The sequence below is a fragment of the Lactuca serriola genome, chromosome 3 (genome assembly GCF_051521515.1).
Source record: "Lactuca serriola cultivar US96UC23 chromosome 3, Lser_US96UC23_V15, whole genome shotgun sequence".
NCBI classification, from domain to species: Eukaryota; Viridiplantae; Streptophyta; class Magnoliopsida; order Asterales; family Asteraceae; genus Lactuca; species Lactuca serriola.
In genome coordinates, this window is record NC_136410.1 from 94,512,345 (window position 1) to 94,537,044 (window position 24,700).

The following is a 24,700-nucleotide window of genomic DNA, read 5'->3' on the forward strand; positions in this document are numbered from 1 at the left end:
GAGATTCATTGAACATTTCAATGGCATGTTTAAATCTCGATATGCCCCTCTTGTTTGTGACTGGGATGTCGAGGACCACAAAGCGGGTGTGAATAACCATGCAAACTACATGGTGCCCTCACATGTTATAGTCACCTATTCGATGTGCCGGTAAACCACACACGCTCCACCGAACTATGACAAACATTGAGTCACCCTTTGCTACCTTTGCTTAGAACCATTTAGTGTGCCGGTAAACCACACACGCTCCACTAACATCTTCGCAAGGGCACAAAGTGTAATTTCATGGAATTGCATCAATTCACTTTGCCTAAGTAACTAAGATTGGGAATTTGAAAAACATTTAGTTACTTTAGTAATTCATTATACTTATAATGGAAGGTTTCGTCCTATCCTACCCGTTCGGTTAACAACCCTCCACTAGTCAAGAGTGCGGTGGGTAAGAGTGGATACCCATTCAATCGCCATTTTATAGGCAATTTCCTTAAACACCCCTTATAGACCAGCTTCGTGAATGAGGCCTACTAACGGTAAGACTGACTTTTACTTATACATATATAATGTTAGACTTTTAATGTTATATATATAATATAGGGTATATTTTACACTTTTAAAATACTAGGTGGTTTAATTTAACAATTATACTTTTAATTCAATTAAATTGTTAACCTAAACTTTTATGGATTTATTAAACCTCTTTTAATTATACACATTAATTAATTAATAAAACCATAAGGGTGTGATTTGAACTTTTTCAAAACTATACTAGAGTTTTAGAATTTAACATTCCTAATTAAACTTTTAATCAACTTTTAAATTCCAAAACTTGAGGGCAAGTTTTGAAACATTTCAACACATTAGGGTTTAGAATTTAAATATACATCAAAATTAAACCATTTAATCAAAATTTAAATTCCAAAACTTGAGGGCAAGTTTTGAAACCTTTTTCAAAACATTAGGGTTTCAACTATTTAAATTTCAAAACAACAAAACTTTTGGGTTTAAATTTAAACTATAAAACCTAAAGGGATTAATTTGAAACTATTCCAAACTTTGTCAAGAATATTCTAGATCACATAATTCAAATAAGACAATTAACTATAATTGGTGGTTATCTAATTAGATCTAGTTCAAATTCTTGCAAGATAATGATCAAATAATTTCCATAACTTAACATATATCAAATAAGGTAACAATTATCTAATTAGATGACCAAAATCTTTTATTTTGACAAGGATAATCATAAGGGATTAACAAAATTCGAATTTTATTAAGTTTAAACAATTATGGCAATTATCCTAAGTCAAAATAGGTAAAAATCCCGAAAATCCGCCTGTCTGACAGCTAAACTCGCCGAGTCCCCTTATGGACTCGCTGAGTAGGGGCCTACTCGCCGAGTCCACAATGGGACTCGCCGAGTACATCAGGCAGGAGGCAAAAAACGATTTTTTCAAGCATGAACAAATTAACAAGGCATCAATACAATAGAAACCAATCAAGGCTCTGATACCACTGATGGGTTTTGGTCATAAGACATCCTATGTGCTCATACAAACCCTAATGCTTGGATCTAGGTTTCTCTATTGTACATGCTTTGAATCCAAGAATATAAACCCTAATTCTAGCATATGGAAATCGATATTAACATATAATTAGGTTTATGATATTACCTTGATTGTTATGTAGTAATAACAATCCCAATTCCTCCTTGAATTGACTTTGGAAGGCTTAGAGTCACAAGTGTCACTCCTCTAATGGCTCACAAACACCATAAGCAAGAGGATGAAGAGGAGAGAGGATGGAGGCTGCCAAAACCATGTGAAAACCCTAGCAAGATGCTTAGCCACATTTTTTTGTCCTTAAGGGATCTATATATAGTGAGGCAATTAGGGTTATCTAACATGGAAACCCTAATTTGGATGCTTAAGCCCTAAGCAACCCATGGAGCCCTTTCCATAAGGCCTTGGACGATTTCATATGGGCTTCCCCCATAGAATTCGTCCACCTTATGATATAAGGCAATCCATGGCCCAAATTGCAATTATCTTATAATTACAATTCCAGTCCCTTAAGTTTAATTAATCTCTTTTAGTCACAAAACTAATTACCAATTAATTATTGACTAATATTAATTAAACAATATGATTTCTCCTTTAATATATTATTCTCATAATATATTAATAAATCATATTTAATCCTTTCTCTCCATAATTCATCCTATCAAGTTGCTTTGGTGAAGGCAACCCAAAAGGACCATGCACCATCGGGTCAAGTACATACCAAAATAGTTATGGACTTAGACACTAATCCAACAATAAAAAGACCAAAAATATGATCGTTTTTGGATGCAGGTTACAAAAAGGTTTCGCAAAGGAATGAAGCTTCATGAGTATCGTTGAAAACACCAAATTTACTCAAAATGGGGAAGACAAACATGGAACTCATATTGTTTAATGATTTATACAACAACATGAAACATCAATTGGAAAAGCGGAGAAAGTGATGAAGTGATTTTGAAGAAAGCTCTAAAAGTGTACCAAAAAGAAAACAAGAAGGCTTTCAAATGTATTAACTTTTTGAATCTCGTGAAAGATAACAAGAAATAGCAAGTGAGCAAAACATCCGAACAACATATCGATATTGGTTCAAACGATCAAGAACATCCGAATCCGACCACACTACATCCGATGCTCGTGTTTGTTTCGACCTCAACAATGATGTACCTATTCAAGTTTGACCACATTCCCTACCAATGGGAATGGACAAAACAAAAAAGCAAAGGCAAAGGCAAAAGACTCAGATTCTTGAAAGAAATCGGGGACGCCATGAAGGATAGAAAAGAAAGAATTGACAAAATTTTACAAATTGCTTCCGAAAGAGAGCTTCAGAAACAAAGGGATAGTAACATGATGATACTAATGATAGACACATCGAACATGACCGATGAGGAGCTTTAAGTTATTATGACGATGAAAGCCGACATCCAAAAACGTTATGCTAAGGAGGTAGATTTAAGATTGTAGGTTTTAATTGTTCGATGTGTTTTTTTTTCAAGTTTGTAGCATTTTTTTAATGCTATGTTATGTTTTTTTTAATTAATGCAATATAATGTTTTTATTTTTATTTTGAACTAATAAAATATTATATATTTTTTAAATAAAAATGAAATTTTTATTTAAATTTAATTATTAAAAAAATGTGACACAATGAATCACACTCCCTCCGGCCTAACAAATCTTAAACAACTTTTAATCTTTGATGAAGTAATGAACACGTACATAACAACATTTAAGATTCTAAGTACATGGTGAAAAAACTCTAGGTATTGTTTTAAGTAATTTTTCCCTGAAATAGAAGCTTATTAAGTGGGGGTAAGAACAGTTGGCACGTGCGATTTGGGTATTAGTAAACAACAACAGTACACCACTTTTTCTTCTGCACGACATACGAAGAAGCCAAGAATTTGTCATGATGAAACTATACACACCAACGACAAGAACCAAAGAAGAAATCAAAACCCATTCATCCCAATATCTTTCCTCCTCCTCTCTCTCTTTCTCTCTCTAAAACCCTTCTTCTAATACCAATCCATGTGACATTCTGTTTTCGACCCAGAATCATCAGCATCCAACACCCTCTGCAGATTCTCCCACACATTCTCTTCTTTTTAAGGTTTCATTTAACTTGTATGTGCGTGGGTGTACACCAATCAGGCTTCTTTTCATCCATTCTTTCTCCTTTTTGTATGTAGAAAAATGGGTGAAAGATTCTTGTCAGTGACTCCCTCTGATAGAGCTCTTGAACAGGTCCATGTTCTAATCTTTTTTTTTTTCGTTGTTCTTGTAGTTAATCTTGATGAATGTTATGCCGATTATGCTTATTTTCTTTCAAAATTCAGTGTTTATCTCACTTGGTGTTCATCTTTTTTTGTTTTTCAGTCTGTGATTCATTTCCATTAGAAAAAGATCCAATTTTTACCTCAATGTGTGTTTGATTTCTTCATCTTTAGGTCATATGTCATGGTTCTTGAAAATCTTTTGGTAAAAAGAAGCCTTTTCATGCTTAATTACCTCCAATTTTTCAAAATTTACCTAATGGGTGTTCAATTTTTGTTGCGTTTAAGTGGGTTTCCAAAAAATCTACCAAAAATGAAAACCTTTATTTGCTTAATTACCTCCAAAATTTTACTTTTTTCCTCAATGGGTGTAAGATATTTTCAAAATCTAGCTTTATAATACTATTAGTCTCTGTTTGCTTCTGTCAATTTTCATTGACTTCACAAGCACCCCATGAGACCATTTTCCTTTTAGTTGTAAAGATGCCATGAAAAGATACTCGAATCCAAAGGTCCAATCATACCCAGTGATGTTGACACTCAAAAAGTTCAAACTTGTGGATGAAATCGCATATGAAATGCTCCATATTCTTCCTGAAACTTTAACTATTTAAATCGATTTCTGAAGACGAAATCAATAAATTGGGTTTCAATTATCGAACTTAATAACATAATTTAGTAACAAAAATCTTTAATTCATTTCAGGCGATCGTGGCTTTAAAGAAAGGGGCGTATATATTGAAATACGGTCGAAGAGGAAAACCCAAACTATGCCCATTCAGGCTATCAACGGTATACTTTTTGAGAAATAATATTATATGTTCTTGAATTATTTTCGTTAAATTCTATGATAATTAAACGTAATTTTATTTTATTTTTTATTAAATTTCGTGTCCAATTTGGGGTTTCAGGATGAAAGAACTTTAATGTGGTTTTGCGGCAATGAAGAAAAAAAACTGCAACTAAGCTCTGTTACGAGCATTGTTCGTGGCCATGGAACTGTAAGTATTTAAAGTAAAAAAAAAAGTATTTTTTTTATCAATTTTAATTCAAATTATTCATTCATGATTTTGTAATTATGATAAATTGCAGAGGAAACTTCAACCAGAAAGAGAATGTCATTCGTTTTCGCTGATATACATGAACAACCAAGCTCAATGCTCTCTTGATCTGGTAAGTTTGACTTATTATTCAACAATTTTTCAGTTCTTGACTTTCAAATATTTCGATTGATGACTAATTAATCAACATTTTTGTTTTGTATTCTTGTTTCGCAGATATGCAAGGATAAAATGCAAGCAGATTCATGGTTTTTAGGCCTAAAAGCTTTGATATCAAGGTGCGAAGATTTCAGACACCCTGAAAACCAAAGAGTAGCGCAAAGTTGTATAAACAGTCCTTCTAGTTTCATCAGAAGAAAATACAATCTGGGTATTTCAAAAGAAACCACCAAAATGTCTCAGGTTTTTTATACTCAAGATTTTCAAATTTTATAAAACTTATGAACAATTTGAGTGATGAATAAGTGAATAACGAGTAATCGTTTGGTTAATTTTGAAGGTGAGAAGCGTGTGTGCAAGCCCAGTTCCATCGATGATATCCGATCCATGTTTCTCTGATGGACTTTCACTTTCATCTGATAGTTTTTATTCAAGATCAAGTTTATCAAGTACACAGAACTTTCCAGAAGGTTTAGCCCCATATTCACCTTGCATGAAAACCGAAGAACCCAAAAAGAACCCGAAAACAATTACCCGGTTTGGTGCACCTGTTGTTCTACCTCGAGAACAATCGGACCCACAAAGAACAAAATTGAACGATGTTTTAATATGGGGAGAAGGTGTTGAAAATGGCGTCTTGGGTGGTGGTGGTGATAACATGGTCAACACGGTCAATGGTCACCGAAACCAATCACAAATAGATGCGTTGTTACCGAAAGTTCTTGATTCAGTAAGTATGTTAGATGTCGAGAAGATATCATTGGCTGGAAAACATGGTGTTTTAGTGACAAAACAGGGTGAGGTATTCTGCTGGGGTGAAGGACAATCGGGCAGGCTCGGGCATTCCCTGAGCTGCCCGAAAGAAGTTGAATCCCTTCATTCCCTTGGATCCCGTGTGAAATCGGTTTCTTGTAGCGAGTATCAAACATCCGCCCTAACATTTTCTGGTGAGCTCTACACGTGGGGTGACAACACCTCCGGTCAAGGTCAAAGTAGCCGGTGGCTCCCCCGCCGGATCTCCGGCGTACTAGACGGAATCACCATATCAAAAGTTGCTTGTGGAGAATGGCACACTGCAATTGTTTCAACTTCCGGTCAACTATTTACATTTGGAGACGGGACTTTCGGTGTTCTAGGTCACGGAAACTATCAAAGTTTGACCGAACCGAAACAAGTTGACTCGCTCGCCGGACTTCGTGTGAAATCGGTCGCGTGTGGGCCATGGCACACGGCGGCGGTGGTCGCGTTGATCACCGGACCACCCAAATCAAGTTCTCCGGCGGGAAAGATGTTCACTTGGGGTGACGTGGATAAAGGAAGATTAGGTCATGGTGATCATAACTCTAAACTCAAACCTACATGTGTTGTTTCTCTAATCGATCATGATTTTGTTCAAGTATCTTGTGGAAGAATGTTAACCGTTGGTTTAACGAGTACGGGTGCGGTTTTCACAATCGGAAGCTCGGTTCACGGGCAATTAGGAAACCCTATGGCTAGGGAAAACTCAATAACCCTAGTTCAAGGAAAGTTGAAGTTCGAATTTGTTCGGGAAATAGCTACGGGTTCGTATCATGTTGCGGTTTTAACATCTAAAGGAAGTGTTTACACATGGGGTAAAGGAGCAAATGGGCAATTAGGGTTAGGTGATACGGAGGATCGAAGCTCACCGACTTTAGTTGAGGCTTTGAGAAATCGACAAGTGGAAAGCATCACTTGTGGGTCCGGCTCGACCGCTGCGGTTTGCGTACACGAACCGATAACTTGCGGGCTCGAACAATCGGGTTGTCGAGGTTGCAGTACGGAGTTCGGGTTCATGAAGAAAAGACACAATTGTTACAATTGTGGTCTCTTGTTTTGCAGTGTATGTACAAGTAACAAGAGTAAGAACGCGTGTTTGGCACCTAATGAGAACAAGTCTTTTCGGGTTTGTGATTCTTGCTTTAAGGGTCTTGAACGGAGTAGTTTGAATTCGGGTCAAATTGTGAAGATTGAAGATCTTACTCCAAGACCATTATTGATTAAAACATTTTCTGAAGAAACGGATGATCAATATACGGGAACTCCATATAAAACAGGTTTGGATTTGAACTCGTGTTCTTCATTGATGAATCAAACACCAAGATGGGGACAAGTTTCTTCACCCGCATCTTTTAGAAAGCATTGTAAAGAAGAGTCATCTTCGAGTGTTGATTCTCGTATTCCGGGTCGTGTAAACAAGAACCCGCAAAGTGTTGAGAAGACCACAAAACGTAATGGAGCCAAAGAAGTCATTAAGGCGTTGACATCAAGGGTAATCTTTTATCCATGTAATGGAGACATAGTGTCACAAATTCCAATGTGGATTGGGCTTTTTGTAGTCATTGTACTTTTTACGACAGCTACCTAGTGGGCCACTATCTACCCGATTTACATCTAACATGATAATCTTGGGATAAGGGAGTGCAATTAAAGGGTTGTTGGAAGAATAACCCTTTCGTAGATACAATAATATCCTTTTTTTAATCGACTTATTTCAAATTGATGGTAATTATTTGTTTATTTTTTGCAGCTACATTTAATGTCTCCAAGAGCTTTTATGCGAAAACCAACAAAAGCTCATGTCGATACACCACAAACAAGTGCTACTAGTGTGCCATGTGACATTGAGGTCAAAGACCTCATTGATCCATGTGAATCGGCTCATGTCCCGACTATGCACAACGATGCATGTGTTCTCGGTGGTGACTTGAGACCATCTGATGAACCGGTTGTTACACCAATAGTTTCTGGACAAGTTAACAAAGTAAAGCAAAAACACGAATGGATGGAACAATATCAACCGGGTGTTTACATCACATTCATCATGTTGACAACCGGTCAAAAAGGGATAAAGCGAGTCCGATTCAGGTACTTTTCATTAGTTTCTGATACTACGGTTAGGTTAGCCTTGGCATTAGGGTCAGCTTTTTTGTTAAGAAAGTAGTCAGTTTTCTTAACAAGAAAGCACTATCGTGCAGAATGCACGCTAGCGTCAGCTTTCTTGTTAAGAAAATTGATCCTTGGTGCACTGTCGTGACACTAGGTCAACTTTCTTGTTAAGAAAGTTGACCCTTGGTGCACCGTACACACTAGGGTTAGTCTTGGTGCACCATCTTAGAAACAACTTTTTTTAAGCAATCTTTGAGTTTTGTATTTATTTATTTTTGTAGTAGAAAAGTGTTTAAGGAAAGGGAAGCTGAGAAGTGGTGGGAAGATAACCAGCAAAAAGTATATGACAACTACAATGTTGATGGCTACATAAACTCATATTAGGTTTTAATCAAAAGGGGTTAAAATGAAAATGGTAACGTTGATCGGGTCATATTAACAGCAGTGATACGTGATGTTGTATGATTTTTGTGGAGAAATATCGGTATAGAAATTTATGTTTGGCATCTGTACGCCATATATAAGTTGCATTTGGTGAGCTACCACGACATTTTACAAGAAATCATCATATTACAAGAAAACCAAAATAGTGAAAGACATGATCATAAAAGTTAGCCCACAGAAACATGTAAATTGTAGTACATTAATTCAAATTTGAAATAAAAACATCATAAAAAGCTGAAAAAATTCCAAACACGAGAAGGGCCCTCGTAAATCAGTCAATGCTTCAAATATATTCATACCACAGGGCCCATTCCATTACTATTTGCAACCAAACAAAGAACAAAACCACACTTAAACTTTAGCAATAACTTTCATATATTTAAAATTAAAGAATGTAGTGTAACTTGAATTCTAGAATATTACCTTTTCTAAAAAAAATAAAAAAATAAATAAACAATTCCTAGTACATTTCAACAAGAGGAAGCACGACATTCAATGTGACATTGATCCAAAATTCTACTATCAAGACTAAAGTTTCTATATCGGATCTGACATCAAAATGCATCGTGAACAAATTTTGTAAAAGTTTTTGGGTTTAATTTTATTGGCAAAATTTAAGTCAGTTTGCTTTTATAAATAAACCTCTTATGAATTCGTGTAACCCTAAATAGGTAAAATTGCAATTGGGCAATCATCAATAAAATATATCTTGTTAGCCCCTACACTAAGCTCGATTTCTGAGATTGAATTAACAATGTTAAACATTGTGTTTTTGTATTTTGTTTGAATTATTACTCTGTGTGTGAAAAATCATCTATCGTTTTTACGGTGATTTAACCTAATACAATCTAGACAGATCTTTAGGCTAAAGGGAGTGGGGTGTCAAGAACCCTGGCTAAACATGCTAAGCCCAAATGCACACCACCCCCTAGCCCTTGATAGGGAATGCTAAGATGAATTCGCCAAATCTTTAACGAGAGGAGAGAAAGAGAAGAGAGAGAGAGAGTCCTTGATTCTCATTGGTAGAAATTAATTATATTAGATTTAACATTCAAACAAAATTCAATTCCATCCCCTTCCTTTTTATTAATAAATCTGATTTTTACACCCATTTAATTAAAAATTCAACTTTTTACTAACTTTTTTTTATGAATAAATCTGATTTTTTTCCCCAATATAATTTATATAATATTAATTGTTTGTGGTATAAAAGAATAAAGTGTTTAATATTTGTGCACCAAACAATGTTTGTATTTTTAAATAAAGTAATTTAATTTAAAAAATATATTTTATTTAATATTAAATAAAAAATGTTTGTTTATTAAAATAAAGTAATCAAATTAAATTAGAAAAAAAGAAAAATAAAATAAAATGCTACGAGTGTTAACACTCCCTACCAAATGTTAAGTTTAGGTGTTAAAAAGAGAAAAATGAAGTGACACTCAAAAAGCTGACGTGACCAAGTGCTAAAAGTGTTACCACTCCCCTTAGCCTTACTCACTCATTGTGCTAGTTGCTTCGTAACACCTGCAAGATATGAGAATAGCTAAAATGTAATATACATCAAGGTTAAATGATTTATTCTTATATCAAAGTTGAAGTTATCAAAACTTACAATAAAGTTCGGTCAACATATATATGTTTCTAAGTAAAACCCAGACGTACTAAAATCATCAAAATTATTAAAATATGTAGCTTAGTTTGATGTCTAAAACAACTATCCTCAAAGAGCTATACTCAAAGTTCACGAGTTGTCCTTAACCTAATGATGTGATTATTACATAAATGGTTGAAAAACTATCAATTAGATATCATAACGAACTCGAAAATTAATCACTAAACAACCAATAATAATATTAATAAACAAACTGATTTTTTTTAATATTATAAACAGAAAACTCTATTTTTAACTACAAACAAAATTGACCATTAGGGATTAGTTTGATTATTAAGGATAGAAGCAAACTTGTCAAACGAATTTAAATACTATGCAAACACCAACATCATTGACGATTTTTCCATGAAAGTAAAGATCTGCACAAATTTGAAATCCTATTCTTAAAGGTTTATGTCACGTAGTTTTTTTTAAGGGAAATGACACCGTAACCCTATATGTATTTCACATTTTCTCATCCAGTCCCTTATGTTATTTCTGTGCAATTTTTAAAAGAATAAAGTTGGTTTTGTCGGGTCGAATAAGTCATTTTGTAAAAACTGAAGGGATCAGCGGTCATCTAAAACCCATTTGACCACTCCATGCTTTTTATTGGTCTATTTGACCAACTCTTATCCATTTGACTAGTTCTTTTTTCTTTTTTTCACTGTTTCTTCTTCTTCTTCTTCTTCTTCTTCTTCTTCTTTACGAGATCTTCATCTCCATCTTACTTCTTCTCATCCAAACAAGAAAAGATGGTGATGTGCGATTGTGGAAGCATGAAAATCATAAGGACTTCCACCACTAAGAAGAATCCTGATAGGGAATACTATGCTTGCTTGAATATGGTACTTAATTCTTATTCTAATCTCGATAACATTTGGATTTTTTTGGTAAATGATGATTATTGAAATCTGCAGGTACCTAGGAATGGGTATATTTCTTGGGTTGATGAGGCTAAAAATCATAAGCATGTTGTTAAATATCAAAACCAAAGCTTCATGAAAGTAGTAATCCAAAATCGAAGCTTGAAGATTTGCTTGAAGGAGGTGGTAAGCCAAAAGTGGAAGCTGAAGATTTGCTTACTGCTCAGTTGGGTTTTGTTTTTTGGAGAAGTCGATACACTCCAATCCATATAATCCAACTCGATGTAAGAAAATTTAGGGTTTGTGGTGGAGATCTAGATACCAACTTGGATCGTGAGAATAGTTTTCGAACTGATATTTCTACCCTATGCATGGGTTGCAAGAAATTTAGCCTAGGATAATATAAGTGGACACTTACGATACTAGGCATAGAAATCGTAAGCCAAAATGCTAGAAGGATTATGTGAAAGTTTGACGGAAACGAGAGCTAAATTCTGTGTGTATCTTCTGAGAAGGAAGAACCGTTTATATATAATAAACGAGATTAGGGTTTCATTAGGGTTAGGTCGTCATAAGTTGCTTTGGAAGCAAGTCAGGGTAATCTGGATTTGAATGAGGATTTAGAGTTACCATAATCACCCTCAAGAATCCTAATTTCCCACTATGTTACCATATGTAAAATTCGGAGAGGTTTTGGGGCTTTGCCCCTTGGACCCCGCTAGGGGCGTTACCCCTTTGGAAACCCTAGACCCAGGGGTGCTGCCCCCGGACCCCCGACTTGTCGTCAAACCGGCTTTCTAATCTGATCTTATACATGCGTGCACTCCGCACAAACCCCGCACATATATTAGAATACAAATTATGAAGCCCATTAGCTCACATGTTAATTCCAGTTAGATAAAATGACATGGTGACACTAAAATCACCAACACTCGATACATTTCAACGATGTTTTTCTTGTTTACTCTATGATTTTGACTTTTACCATTTGATTTTGACTTTGAAATGGCAAGAAACTGGATACTAAAGGTAGAGGTCCCAAAAAGACATGTCACTACCTACTTTGTTCCCTTAAAAGGCACGAAAATAACATAAATGACTGAATGAGCAAATGTGAAATACATTGTAGGGATACAGTGTCATTTTCCCTTTCTTTAAGCATCAAATATAACAAAAAACTTATAAATAAAATCGTTGATTCCAAGAGAAAGGGAATAACAATCAAAACAAATTGATGTTTCATAAAAACGAGAATAACTTGGAACTTAGAGGTTGCACACTTGTTTTTTCTAAAGCAGGAGAAAGATGTTAGTAGAGGATATGATATTCTACATGTTTAAAATGTTGGAACTTTTCTTAAATCAAAGGGATCTTGTCCCGTATGAAAGGAAGTAAGAAACTTTAAAGCCCTTATAAGCCTTTGTCTCTATATTATATCAATACAACAAGTGACACAAAAATACATTTGGGCTAGGATTATGATATTGGACTAACATTTTAATCAAAAAGTAGGCTTTGTCATTAAATATAATTAATAGTCAATAATGAAGCCTTGGGCCTTGTAGCTCTTCTTGATTGTTTAAATTTAGAAAAATTAAATATCATTTTACTTTTTGTTCCTATTTATCATCTTACTCATATAAAATAACTAATGTCCGCGCGTTGCACAAAAACATCTATCTAGTTGAAATCTTTACAAATACATGTTTTTTCAACTATAACAATAATGTTGTTGTTAAATTTGATATAATAATTCGTATACTAAATTGATATAATATATTGATTATTTTGAATTATATGATAATATATACATATATTATAATGTATAATTGATAATCTCAACCGTTTGAATAACTTCTACCCGCGAGTTACTCATGAATAAAATTAAATATAATATATGACTTAATATTATTTATAGTTTTTGTTATTTTTAATTAATTTTTTAAAATTTATTTTCTTAACGTTTTACTTTCTATCATTATAATTATTTAAAACATTAGACATTGTTTTTTGATTTTAAAAGTAACAATATAATCATTTATATAGAATTATTTTTAACTATTGTTATTGTAAGTTATTTTAAGCTACTTATTTGAAAACTTTTAACGATTATACAAATATTTTAGTTAAATGGATATTATAATTTAGTTTTTGCATTTAGCTTTATATTGATGATGGTTTAAATACAACAACATATTAAATCTAATAAATTAAGTATAATATGTTAAAAGTTAAAGGCATAAGTTTATAAATAGAAGGAAATATATTATTTTAATATTGAAATTTAGTTTATTTATGATTACACTTTAGGTTTGATATTTATTTAACCTTATTAACCAAATTATATTCATTATTAGAAAGACACTACAATTTATCACTTTTAACTATTTACAAAATATTATTTGGGTTGTTTAAGTTAAACTAAAATTTATATTTAAGTTGGTCCTGTAATGTTATATTTAAGTTTATAATTTAAATATTTTATACAAATTATTCAAAAGTTGTAGCTTTAAAATGATAATGGTTTACATCCAACAACATATTAAAACTAATAAATTAAGTACAATATATAAAAAGTTAAAAAAACATAACTTTATAATTAGAAATAAAGATATTCTTTAAATATTGAAATTTAGTTTATATATGATTACACTTTAGGTTTAATATTTTTAATCTTATTAACCAACTTATAATCATTATTAAAAGAAATTGAAAAGTTATGGGAGTTTCAAATGAATGTGGTGAAAGGAAAAATGAGAGTTTCAAATGAATGTGGTGAAAGAAAAACTGCTTCATTTATAATATAGTATGATATGATGATAATGACATTGGAATTCATTAATTCTTTCTCTTAAATATACTATTGTCATAACATAAAATACTAGGCTCTTCTTGATTGTTTTAAACTGCAAAATTGGTCCCTGTGGTTAGCAAAAACGTATGGACGGAGTCCAAAAAGTTTTCACCTTGCACCAATGGTCAAAAATAGAATATTTTTGTCGTTTCGGCCCATGAAAAAGTTGAAAGGACTATTTTTCCATTTTAATTTCTTTTTTGTATTTTTATATTTATTTTAATACCCTTTTAATATAAAAAAAATGACCTACCCCATCCCCCACTAACTGGTACCTCTTTTTTTTCTTTTTTTTTTTTCTCTATTTTTCTCTCACAGTTGTGTCAAACTTAGGTTCATGAGAATCAGAACAAGAGGTACAATGGCCCTCTAAGAGAGATATGGAATGAGGTTGAGAGGAATAATAATTAGACATATGCTCGTAAATCAGAGACACCTCATTATTTCTCTTGAACTTTCTTTCTCTCTCCCTCCTCCTTTTTGTCGAGCAACTCATATCACTATGTCTCTATCATATCTCATCCACTAAATAATCCATGTATTTTGGGATATTTGGGAAAATGATTCTAACTCTTTTGATTTGGGAGACATATTCGAGGGCTTGCGGATCTGGGTCTTCTTCAAAACCATCGCCATCCTCTTCAGAATTTGGAGATTGCAAGAAGTGGTGAGATTTTTGAACATATTAGCAAGAATTTGGTGGGTGGGTTTGATGATGGGTCTGATGATCAAAGAAGATAAAAGATCGAGTTATAGGTGTGTGTGTGTGTGTTTTGAGTTGCAAATGTGTGTGTATGAGAGATAGAGAGAGAGAGAGCTAGTGTATATATATATATATATATATATATATATATATATATATATATATATATATAGAGAGAGAGAGAGAGAGAGAGAGAGAGAGAGAAGATGAGGGGTTACCGGTGGAGTGATAGGTGGGTGGGGTATGATTTTATTTCTTTTTTTATCTAAATAATTAAATACTGAAATTTATTAAAAGAATAGAAAAAAAACAAATGGAAAGGATAAAATAGTCAATTCAAATTGTTCAATGACCAAATTCACAGAAAGTATGGATTTTTTAACCAGTGGTTCAAGTTGAAAACTTTTGGACTCCATCTACATTTTTTTTCTTGCCAACCATAAGGACCAAATTTATATTTTATTCTTGTTTAAATTTGCTATTGTCATAACATAAAATACTACATAAAATGTATATCGTTAATTGGTCTATTAGAAATAGCATAGATTTCTTTAGGGCTTTGTTTTAGCCGTTAGGCCTATTTGATGAATGGGGCCTTTCGATTGTGTTGGGAATATTCATCATATGGAATAATGGATCTATTTAATGTGGTGGGTTTGTAAATTGTTTGCGCTTTTTATATTCTATTGGATTGGATTTAGCAAGTGTTGGGCTTATCTAAGTCCATATAATCTATTGGACTTAGGGTAATTAATTAATTTTTTCAAACTATTTTTTCTTGATGCTCAAGAAATAATTCAATTTAGCATCAGGCTCTTGCAACATAATTATTTTTCTTTTCATTATGAATGGCATGTCACACGTAATTTGTTGCTTGTGATATTTTACTGCATTTTGTGAGACGAATTAAAATACGAAAGAGTTTATAACTTAAAAGAGTTTTATTCTAAAACTAAAAATAAACTAGATTTAAGAGTTACTTTTTTTAGTAAAAGTGTCTTACAAACATCCTGTATACATGGACTCTGTTTTGTAAACACGATGGCTTGTAATTAGAAGTGAAACACAAAATATCAACACCTTAAATTTAAACTTGTCATAAAATAGTTGCAAATGTAGGTACATTTTGAAAATGATCATACCTAGCTTATGTCAACCCAAGGTAAATTCTCGACCTAAGCAAGAAATTTACATGTTTAGATAGATGATTCAATGGGGGAAATGATGGGATAAGTATGTTGCATAGATACTATTTGATTTATAATAAATCCTATAAACATCTAAGAGTTGTATAATTGATATAGTCGACAACTATTACCTACCAATTGAGCATATCATTATGTGTATGATCCAATATGGATCTTAGATTTTTTAAACTGAATTTTGATAACAAGCATAATGGTGATGAACTTACTAAGGATATTTAATACCGACAACACTAAAATTTTAAACTTTTATATATGTTGTCGAATGATGGTTACATCTGTTAATAATATGTCCTTTCGATATCTCCTCAAGAAGGAAAAACTTAATGGTGCCAACTTCGACGACTGACATCATAACTTGAGAATAATTCTCATGCATGAAAAGTAGTTGCACATCATTGATGAGGCTCTCTAACACACCTGCATAATACACATGACACTTCCCAAACCAACTAGAATAGAAAGAATAATGAGTAGAATGAGGTGGCATACCTAATGTTGGCTAGTATGACTCAAGAACTTCAACATGACATGGATAGTTACAAGGCCTATAAGATACTTGGTGAACTAAATAACATTTTTCAATAACAAGACAATTACGAAATATATGATGTTGTCAAGGCTTTCCTTGTATGCAAAATAAAGGAAGGTAATGTTTTGAAAATTTGAAGCTAAGTTGACCAGCTTGAGAGGTTGGGTCTCCGAGGTGAACAAATAATAATTTTGATTCTAAATAGTCTGTCCAAATCATATGACTAGTTCATCATGAACTACAATATGAATAAGATAGGAGTCCATTTCGTAGTTGCATTAAATGCTGAAAACTGTTGAGAAGAAACAAACCCAAGACCTCCTTAATCCCCATTATATGAGAAAGGCAAGTAAGGAAGACTAGCAGTGGTAGGAATAAAGGAAAAGGAAAAAAGTTTTCCTAAATAATGCCTCTCAATCAAGTTAGTTGGAAAATAATCAAAAAGATGTTGATTGTTTCCATTATGGAAAAAAGGTACATTAGAGAAACAACTGTCCAACATATTTTGTAGAAATGAAGAAATGCAAAGCTACTAAGACTAGCCAATCATATATAACTATGAGATAGAAAAAGTTCTCCTTTTTATTTCCTAAGTTTGAGATACTAACAGTTGATGTTTTGATGTTTTGTTCAAAAATTGAGAAGAACTGGAAAGAAATGTTGAAGGCAAATGGGATATGTTGATTTGATCATGAGTTATACCATTTTTAAAATTTGAATTACTTTTATGTTCCCTAAGTTATGAATTTTAAAACATGTTTGGTTGGTTTATGAACCACTTTTGAATAATTTGAGTATTTATAGATGCATTATTTTATTTGATTTTGCTATTACATGTGCCTATATTGTTCCTATTATTATACTTGAATGAAAAAATGCACATAACTATGTTGAGAAGACGTAATTACAGTTTCCACATGAGTCAAGTGAAAACTTGAATCATGTTGGTCTAGTTCATAACCATCATTATAAGAATATGTGAAAAGTGTTCCATTTAGATGAAACTCAACACAACTACCTATTAGGAGTTGGTCTTATTCATCACCTTTACGGGTGGTAGATTTTATTGTCAGAAACGATGAAAATGCTTGGGGATGATATTGATAATTCTGATTACTGGTTTGAGGAAACATTTTTCATGGGAGTTGACATAGGAAACAATGACATGGGAAATGTATTGTGTACTTTAACTTTTTTTTTTTTGCTTTATGAAAATAATGAGAGAGAGAGAGAGAAGAGAGAGAGGGGGGGGGGGGTGAAACTTCTTACTTTTAAATAATTAAAAAAATGAAACTAAATAGAGAAAAAAGTATAAACAAATAAATTTATAAAGAGTATAATTGTAATTTAAAGTTTAATATGAAATAAATCCAAAAAAAATCATTTTGGATTTGTGGTGCAAGTTAAAAACTTTTTGAATTGAATCCAAATAAAATTAGTAACCATAAAATTAGTAACCATATGACCAAATTTGCGGTTCCATATTAAAATAGGAGAAAACTGTAAAATGGTTAATGTGTTTTGGTCCAAAAATGTTTGGATTTGCAATAATGGTCCAAATTTAGATACTTTTTTTGTGGTTTTTGTCTATGTGGTTGGTATGTTATGTTTGGGGTTTTAGTCCACACCAATCCTGCTCCAGCTCTACATTTTCATTCCTTTTGCTCCCGAGCATGTCTTTGCTGCTACAAAACATATTTTAAACTTTATAAGCACCTTTTATCTATAATTAAGACCAAATGTAGCTAAAAATACCAAGATATTGCATGAATTATATGAATAAAAAGAGCAATCTCAAAATACCCCACACTTGTCTTTTGATTGTTCCCAGGAAAACTGATTTATATTCCATTCCAATACAACACATCACAACCCTGATTACCAACATCATATAAAATAACCCAACTCGAACTCATTAATTATGCCTCACCCCAATGCATATATATATATATATATATATATATATATATATATATATATATATATATATATATATATATATATATATATATATATTTGTATCTAAATCCTAATTGCCTTCCAACTCCTAAATACTCACAATCCTCATAAACGTTTCTCACTTATTTTGAACAACATTTATTTTTGCGTTCCTACCACCTATGCCCTTTTATTTACCTCATTTCGTTTCAAAAGTAACTGCCAAATTCCTAGTGACACAACCTTTAAAAAAAAAATACTATATGTAATATTTGAATTAAAAATATAACTAAACTTTATTGCAACTTCTTGATATTTTTTTGGAATTTTTTCTCTTTTTCACTTTTTTTATATTTTCCTCAAATTTTTTCATTTTTTTTATTTTCATTCTCCTAACTTCACTGTCACATATAAATAAAAAAAAATAATAATACTCACTTTATTTATACTAATACTATAGTTCGTTACTTTCTAAGAAATTCATTAGGGGTACTCGGAATATCAAAGGGTACTGATGGAACCCATGACTTTCGATGAAACCCATGTAACGATTTTCTTTCCATCAATCCAAGATTTTATAAATAGGTGGATAAATGTAACGGGGAATACTCACCGAGTCTCAAAGGACATAGATTGGTTAAAGTATTAAGTTGTTAATTATATTTTATATATAACTGGACTCAAAGTGTAGAAATTAAATAGATAAACTTGGAACTCGCTTTATTTTAACAAAAAGAACCCAGGAGATCAATCGTCACCAATAGACTTTTTATTGGGTCTAGATATTTACAAAGCAAAACTTATTATGCCCCTCAAACCACACAATGTCGCGTTTAGTCTCATGATTTCACTAGGACGGGGAAGTCACAAATATACACTAACAAATTGGTTTATCTAAATCTTAGAGTTCTCATTACATTATTGCACATAAAACTAACAGCCTTAGTCATAACGCAATAATATCAAAACAAAAGTTTTTATAACTTCTCTAGATTTTATGAATTAGACTCAATTTTCAAGTCTGACAATTTTTTCAAAAAAATTTTAAATCTAGCATTTTTCAAAATTTCAATTTCTTGCAACTTTTTAAATCAAGTTTTCTTGTTTTCCTTATTTGACCCCTACCCTGTGCTTAGTTCATACAATATCCCCGTTGTATTCATGAAAAAAAAATAAAGAAGATAAAAGCTAAAAGGGAGAAAAATGAACATACTCCTCATGGATAAAAGTGGTGAGATCGAATTCGAAAGTCGTGGGAACTTGTTGGCATTTCGTGTAAATGTTGGAAATAGGGACTGCTGAACTGGTCCATGACTGACCAAATAATGCACCATGAAAAAGGACTTTAGATTGTGGTGAACCAAATACTTGAAAATATGTTCTGAGCATCTCCACTCCGTGGTAGTGTAATGGGTATGTCGTGGTGTAGTCTTCTACTAAAATTGGATCGCGAATCTGAACATCTCCACGCCATGACATAGTAATGGCCATGGAGTGGAAACTATAATGTTGTAAAATTCCTTCAAATCAGTCGCATACATGATATGAAGAAATGATGTCATTATGACACACTCCTTAACTGTTTAGAATTTTTTTCCACTTTTAAGTTTGTAAAACCCATAATGTTGCTCAAAACTCTTCTTGAAACACAAAGTGGTACCCCTCACTTGAATTTCGTCACGTCTCATGGTTAATCGAATCGATGCCTCTCCTCCTAATAGTTGAACTTACTACCATCATACTAACTTCTATGAGAACGAAAACATAAACACAAGTAATACAAGGAAAGCATTCAAACCACAATCCACAATAAAATACTACATGTTGGATTAAGGTGTGTAAGCTCATAACTGAATTGATATATTCTTGTAATTAAAAGTAAAGTGCTTTTTGGGTTGCCCCCATAACGAGAAATAACTAGAAATGATATTAGGAGAGAGAGAGAGAGAGAGAGAGAGAGAATGAGTGAGAGAGATAAATAATTATTAGATTATTATGTGATTAATAATTTAATTGGAAATTATAGTACATGATTTGTTAATATATTATATGATTAATATATTAATTAGAAATACATAATTGATTTGTTAATTTATTATGTGATTAATAAATTAAGATGAGATCAATAAATTATTGATTTGTTATTTTATATGGTTAATAAATTAATAAGAATTAACTAATTATTAATTATATTTAATTTTTGGATTAATTGGAATTAATTAAAAGTCCAAGGGTTGAGTTGGAAATGTTTATAATTGAGCAATGAAAGAAAATTCTAGAACACTAATAGTGGTGGACGATTTTGGGAAGGATTTTAGGGTTTCTGGAGTATTCCTAAAGTTGATAAGGATACCATATTAGAATAGATTAAATTTGAATATTTTGTTATTCAAATCTTGGGCTTCTCTTATGTCATCCACACTATAAATAGGAGCTCAAGGAGATTTATTTCGTTCATACTTTTTCGATAAGAATACTTTGGCCGAAAGTTCCCTTCTCTCTCTCTCTCTCTCTCTCTCTCTCTCCCCTCTCTCTCTCCTCTTTATTTTAGGGTTTCTAGGGTTTTTGGTGTGAGCCATTAGAGGCATCATACTTTTGGCGCTAGCTTTCCAAGACCTACAAAGGAAGGGATTCAAGGAATTGTTTGCTATAACAATTCAAAGGTATATAACCCTAATCAAGTGATTTTCGATTTTACTAGGAGTCTTCTAGGTTTTGTTATTCATTGCATGTTACCTTCAAAGTGTTATGACATAGATCCTTATAGGTTGCATGAGCCCTTAAATATTAAGTGATTTATTTCGCATGTACATGTATTTTATAACCTATAAAACTCGTCAATGGTATTATACCCTTGGTGTGTCTAACATTGATTGTACATGACTTAAATCAAACATTTTTTTCGCAAAAGACGCAGCGCGCCTAGGCACGACACACCTTTTGGTTTTTCCTATTTTTGTGCCTCGATCTGCTTAATTTAATTAGTAGGATTATTTTTAATGATTATCTGGTTTTGATTCTACTGATATCCGAATTTTGATTGCCTTATATGATTAAATATAAAACCCTAAAATTAGGACATAATTCTGGAATAAACAATTCTTAATTATAAGATTAATTAAATTGAATTATCCTTATGAATTTAATAATACATTTAATTTTATGATTAATTAAAGGATAATTATAAAATCCATGTTAATTGATTAATTAATTATATGATTATTTTTTATAATTAAAATTTTAACCCTTGTATTTTAAAAAAGTTTAAAATACACCCCATACATATATAAAATGTTTAATCCCTATATGTATAAGAAGACTCAGTCGAATCTCTAGTACGCCTCATTCACGAAACCATACTATAAGATGGGTATACAAAATGACCTATAAATGGTCGTTGAATGAGTGTCCTTTTCACCCACCGCTTTTTTGTGTGGTGGAGGGTCGTTATCCGAATGGGTTCGATAAGACGTAATCACATTAAACGTATAATGGTATAAAGTACTAGAGCATACTTTTAAAATCCCACTCTAGTTACTTTAGGAAAAATGTGAAATGTATGCTATCCATAAAACAGTTGTTCACATCTTAATTGTGATCCTCGGCATCCCAGTCACAATTGGTAATGTGATAAGAGCATAATCTGAGATGCCATTAATTTTTCAATGAAAATCTCAAAAGATTTTGGACTTTCATGTGATTAAAATTGGTGAAATGATTCAACCTACCTAAAATAGTTTTGTGATATGAATACAACATTTCACTTGATATTACGAAATGAAAATATGGATCCTAGCCTTAATCTAAAATTTGGGTTAATAATTAAGAATTAAAATCAACTAACTTGAATTCTCTATTTTCCTACTTTTAGATGTCTTATGAAGATAGAAATGGTCTTCCTCGTTCTTTTGAAAATGTTTTTCCTCTTTCTTTTGGAGATGGTCTTCCACATTCAAGTTAAGGTAAAAACGTCTTCTCTACTTTGGGTAATGGTGGACTGGACATCGTCTCTTTTCAACCTTCCACCTCCTCCCCCCTATGACTCTCCTATCGTCATGTTTTCCTCAAGTTGAAATATATGAAATTACTCAGGCCCTATTGGCAAGTAGACATGAAGATGGAGACTCTGTGTGCGTATGTTCTGAAAATGAAATCATACATTGACAAGCTGGAAAGAATGGGTATCGTATTACCGAAGGAGAAAGCCAATGATTTGGTTCTGCTATTGCTTCCAAAGTCATACGATCAGTTCATTGAGAACTTTCATATGAGGAATCTTGATGCGACCTTAATTGATCCGACCCAAATGTTGGTAGTTGCTGAAGCATAAATGGTCAAGAACACAACTGAAGTAGAAATGATTATAGGGTCTAATCCCAAGAGTTTTATGGACATGGACAATGGTAATAATGATAATCTAGAAAATATTTTCTTCCCAGACGAAAGGGATCGACCAAGGTCAAACCATTTCATCGTATGGTAAAGAAAAAGGCTTGTTTTAATATTGTTCCATATATTGAACCCAATGCGTCTATCTGTTTCTACTGCCAATTAAAGGGAAATTGGAAAAGAAGCTGCCCAAAAATACCTGAAGTATCTTAACGATGGTAAAGTCAAATCATGTAGCTCTGCTTCATGTACATCCATTATCTAACAACATTATTAAGTTCCTATTCATAGACTCTTAATACATAATGTGATGATCACATTTTGATGTTACTGTAGGATCTAAAAGAAAGAAGGAAGCTTGACCAAAGTGAGATGAATCTGATCGTGTGAAATAGACTTTAGTCGCATGGTTCGATGATCAAAATTTGGAGCTACTACTAAGGAGTTAGGATAGTTTTAATACTTTTCTATTACTTTTCAAAGATGTCTAGAAACATAGTTTTTCATTTTATACAATGTAATGACAAGTTCCAATATTCTTTTTATCAATAAAAGTGAGTTTTTGGTTTATAAAGTTGCCCTATTTTTATATTTCCTTGCAATAACATTAATGAGTGTGTTGATTATGTTTCTAATAATAGCAATATTAATCGTGATTTGATTCTAATGATATCGCACTTGTGTTTCTATCATAATTGACCAAATGAGAAGAAATCTCATCACCAATTGGACAAATACTTGGAGTCGTACAATTCGAATTATACAATATATGAGAATCTTGTTCACTGGAAAATTATGACTAAATCATTGTTCACATGTTTATATGAGGAAAGTGAAGGACTAATGGTTCTAATACATGTTAATATGGACTCTATAGATCCACCACAAGGAACGATAACTCTATTCGTCATGATTTACTGATACTTCAGTAAATATGATTTTGTTTATAAGATTAAGTAGAATTATAATACTTTTGAAAGGTTTAAAGAGCAACAAAACGACATAGAAGAATTTACTAAGCAGAAAGATAATAAATTCTACAATCTAAAAGTAAATGATAGTACTTTAGTATCATACTGTAGACTCGGAGAGAGAGTGGACCGAAGGCCTGGTGCAGGCGGACCAGTCACACTGTAGACTCGATATGCATGGTTGTTATGCTTATGATATGATATGTGTATGGTATTGTGGTTGGTATTTTGGGGGTAACTCACTAAGCTTTCGGGCTTACAATTTCAGTGTATTTTTTCTGGTACTTCAGGAGATCGTGGCAAGGCGAAGGCATGATCGTACCGCTCCTCATGTTTATGATTTTTATGATATGGTTATGGGAGATACTCTGATGTTTAAAATATTTTGGAAACAAGTGTATGAACTTAATGGTTTTTGAATGAATTAAAATGTTTTAATTTGGATCGAATTTTATGGGTGTTACAAGTTGGTATCAGAGCCTTGGTTTGAGTGAATTGGAGGAACATTCGTGTGAATCCAGTCTCAAATCAAGGAGAGTTTTCAAAGTGAAATTGAAATGGTGTTCAAAATAAGTAGAGGAGGATGCGGAGGTACGATCAGCCAGAGCCAATAAGTAAACCCCCAAAATACCATACAAGTTATTTGATTATGTGATATGTTAGAACAACATCCTAGTACTAGGCTAGGGATCTTCAGGAATTGCATGATAGAATTGCCTGATTATATGATGCCTGCTAGCCTAGGGTTCCCTGTTATGTGAGGTAGTTAGTAGTTCCTCTTGAGGTGAGGATTGAGTGTTGCCATGTATATGTTTATCGCTAGGGTGTTGTGGTGATACTTGATATAAATGTGGGTAGGTGTGGAAGGTAGTATGGGCCCATACTACTAAAAGCACAGGACCCATACGCGTATCAAGGAAGTCACAACCCCTAGGGTCGGGTTGGGAGTTGGTTCCCGGGTTATTGGGGAAGCAACTGATTTTCTGGCGGTGTATTTCCAGTATGGTGGTTACGAGGCATGCCGGGGGTGGATCCAGGTTAGGATCGGGATTAGGAGAGGGCGGTCAGGGTGGATCAGTGCCACCCGAGGTCATTGGTCAGATGAGTACGGATGAGTTGGATGCTAGGATTCGTGAGATCCTGCATGATGAGATTGCTGCTATGTTCAGGGCAGAGATGCCG

At 32.9% G+C, this 24,700-nt stretch overlaps 1 protein-coding gene across 2 annotated transcripts; it reads left to right on the plus strand.

Annotated features, from left to right (window-relative positions):
* Positions 1 to 3,464: 3,464 nt before the first annotated feature.
* LOC145092883 (Regulator of chromosome condensation (RCC1) family with FYVE zinc finger domain-containing protein) lies at positions 3,465 to 8,468 on the plus strand. Of its 2 annotated transcripts, none has more exons than XM_079030875.1 (8): positions 3,465 to 3,806; positions 4,541 to 4,627; positions 4,747 to 4,836; positions 4,928 to 5,008; positions 5,113 to 5,298; positions 5,396 to 7,345; positions 7,604 to 7,941; positions 8,247 to 8,468. In XM_079030875.1, the coding sequence occupies exons 1-8, from the start codon at positions 3,756 to 3,758 to the stop codon at positions 8,344 to 8,346; spliced, it is 2,883 nt and encodes a 960-aa protein (XP_078887001.1). In that variant the 5' UTR covers positions 3,465 to 3,755; the 3' UTR covers positions 8,347 to 8,468. The 2 variants fall into 2 exon arrangements, with proteins under 2 accessions (XP_078887001.1, XP_078887000.1); XM_079030874.1 differs by having other exon boundaries at positions 3,467 to 3,806; positions 8,244 to 8,468.
* The last annotated feature ends 16,232 nt before the right edge of the window (positions 8,469 to 24,700 follow it).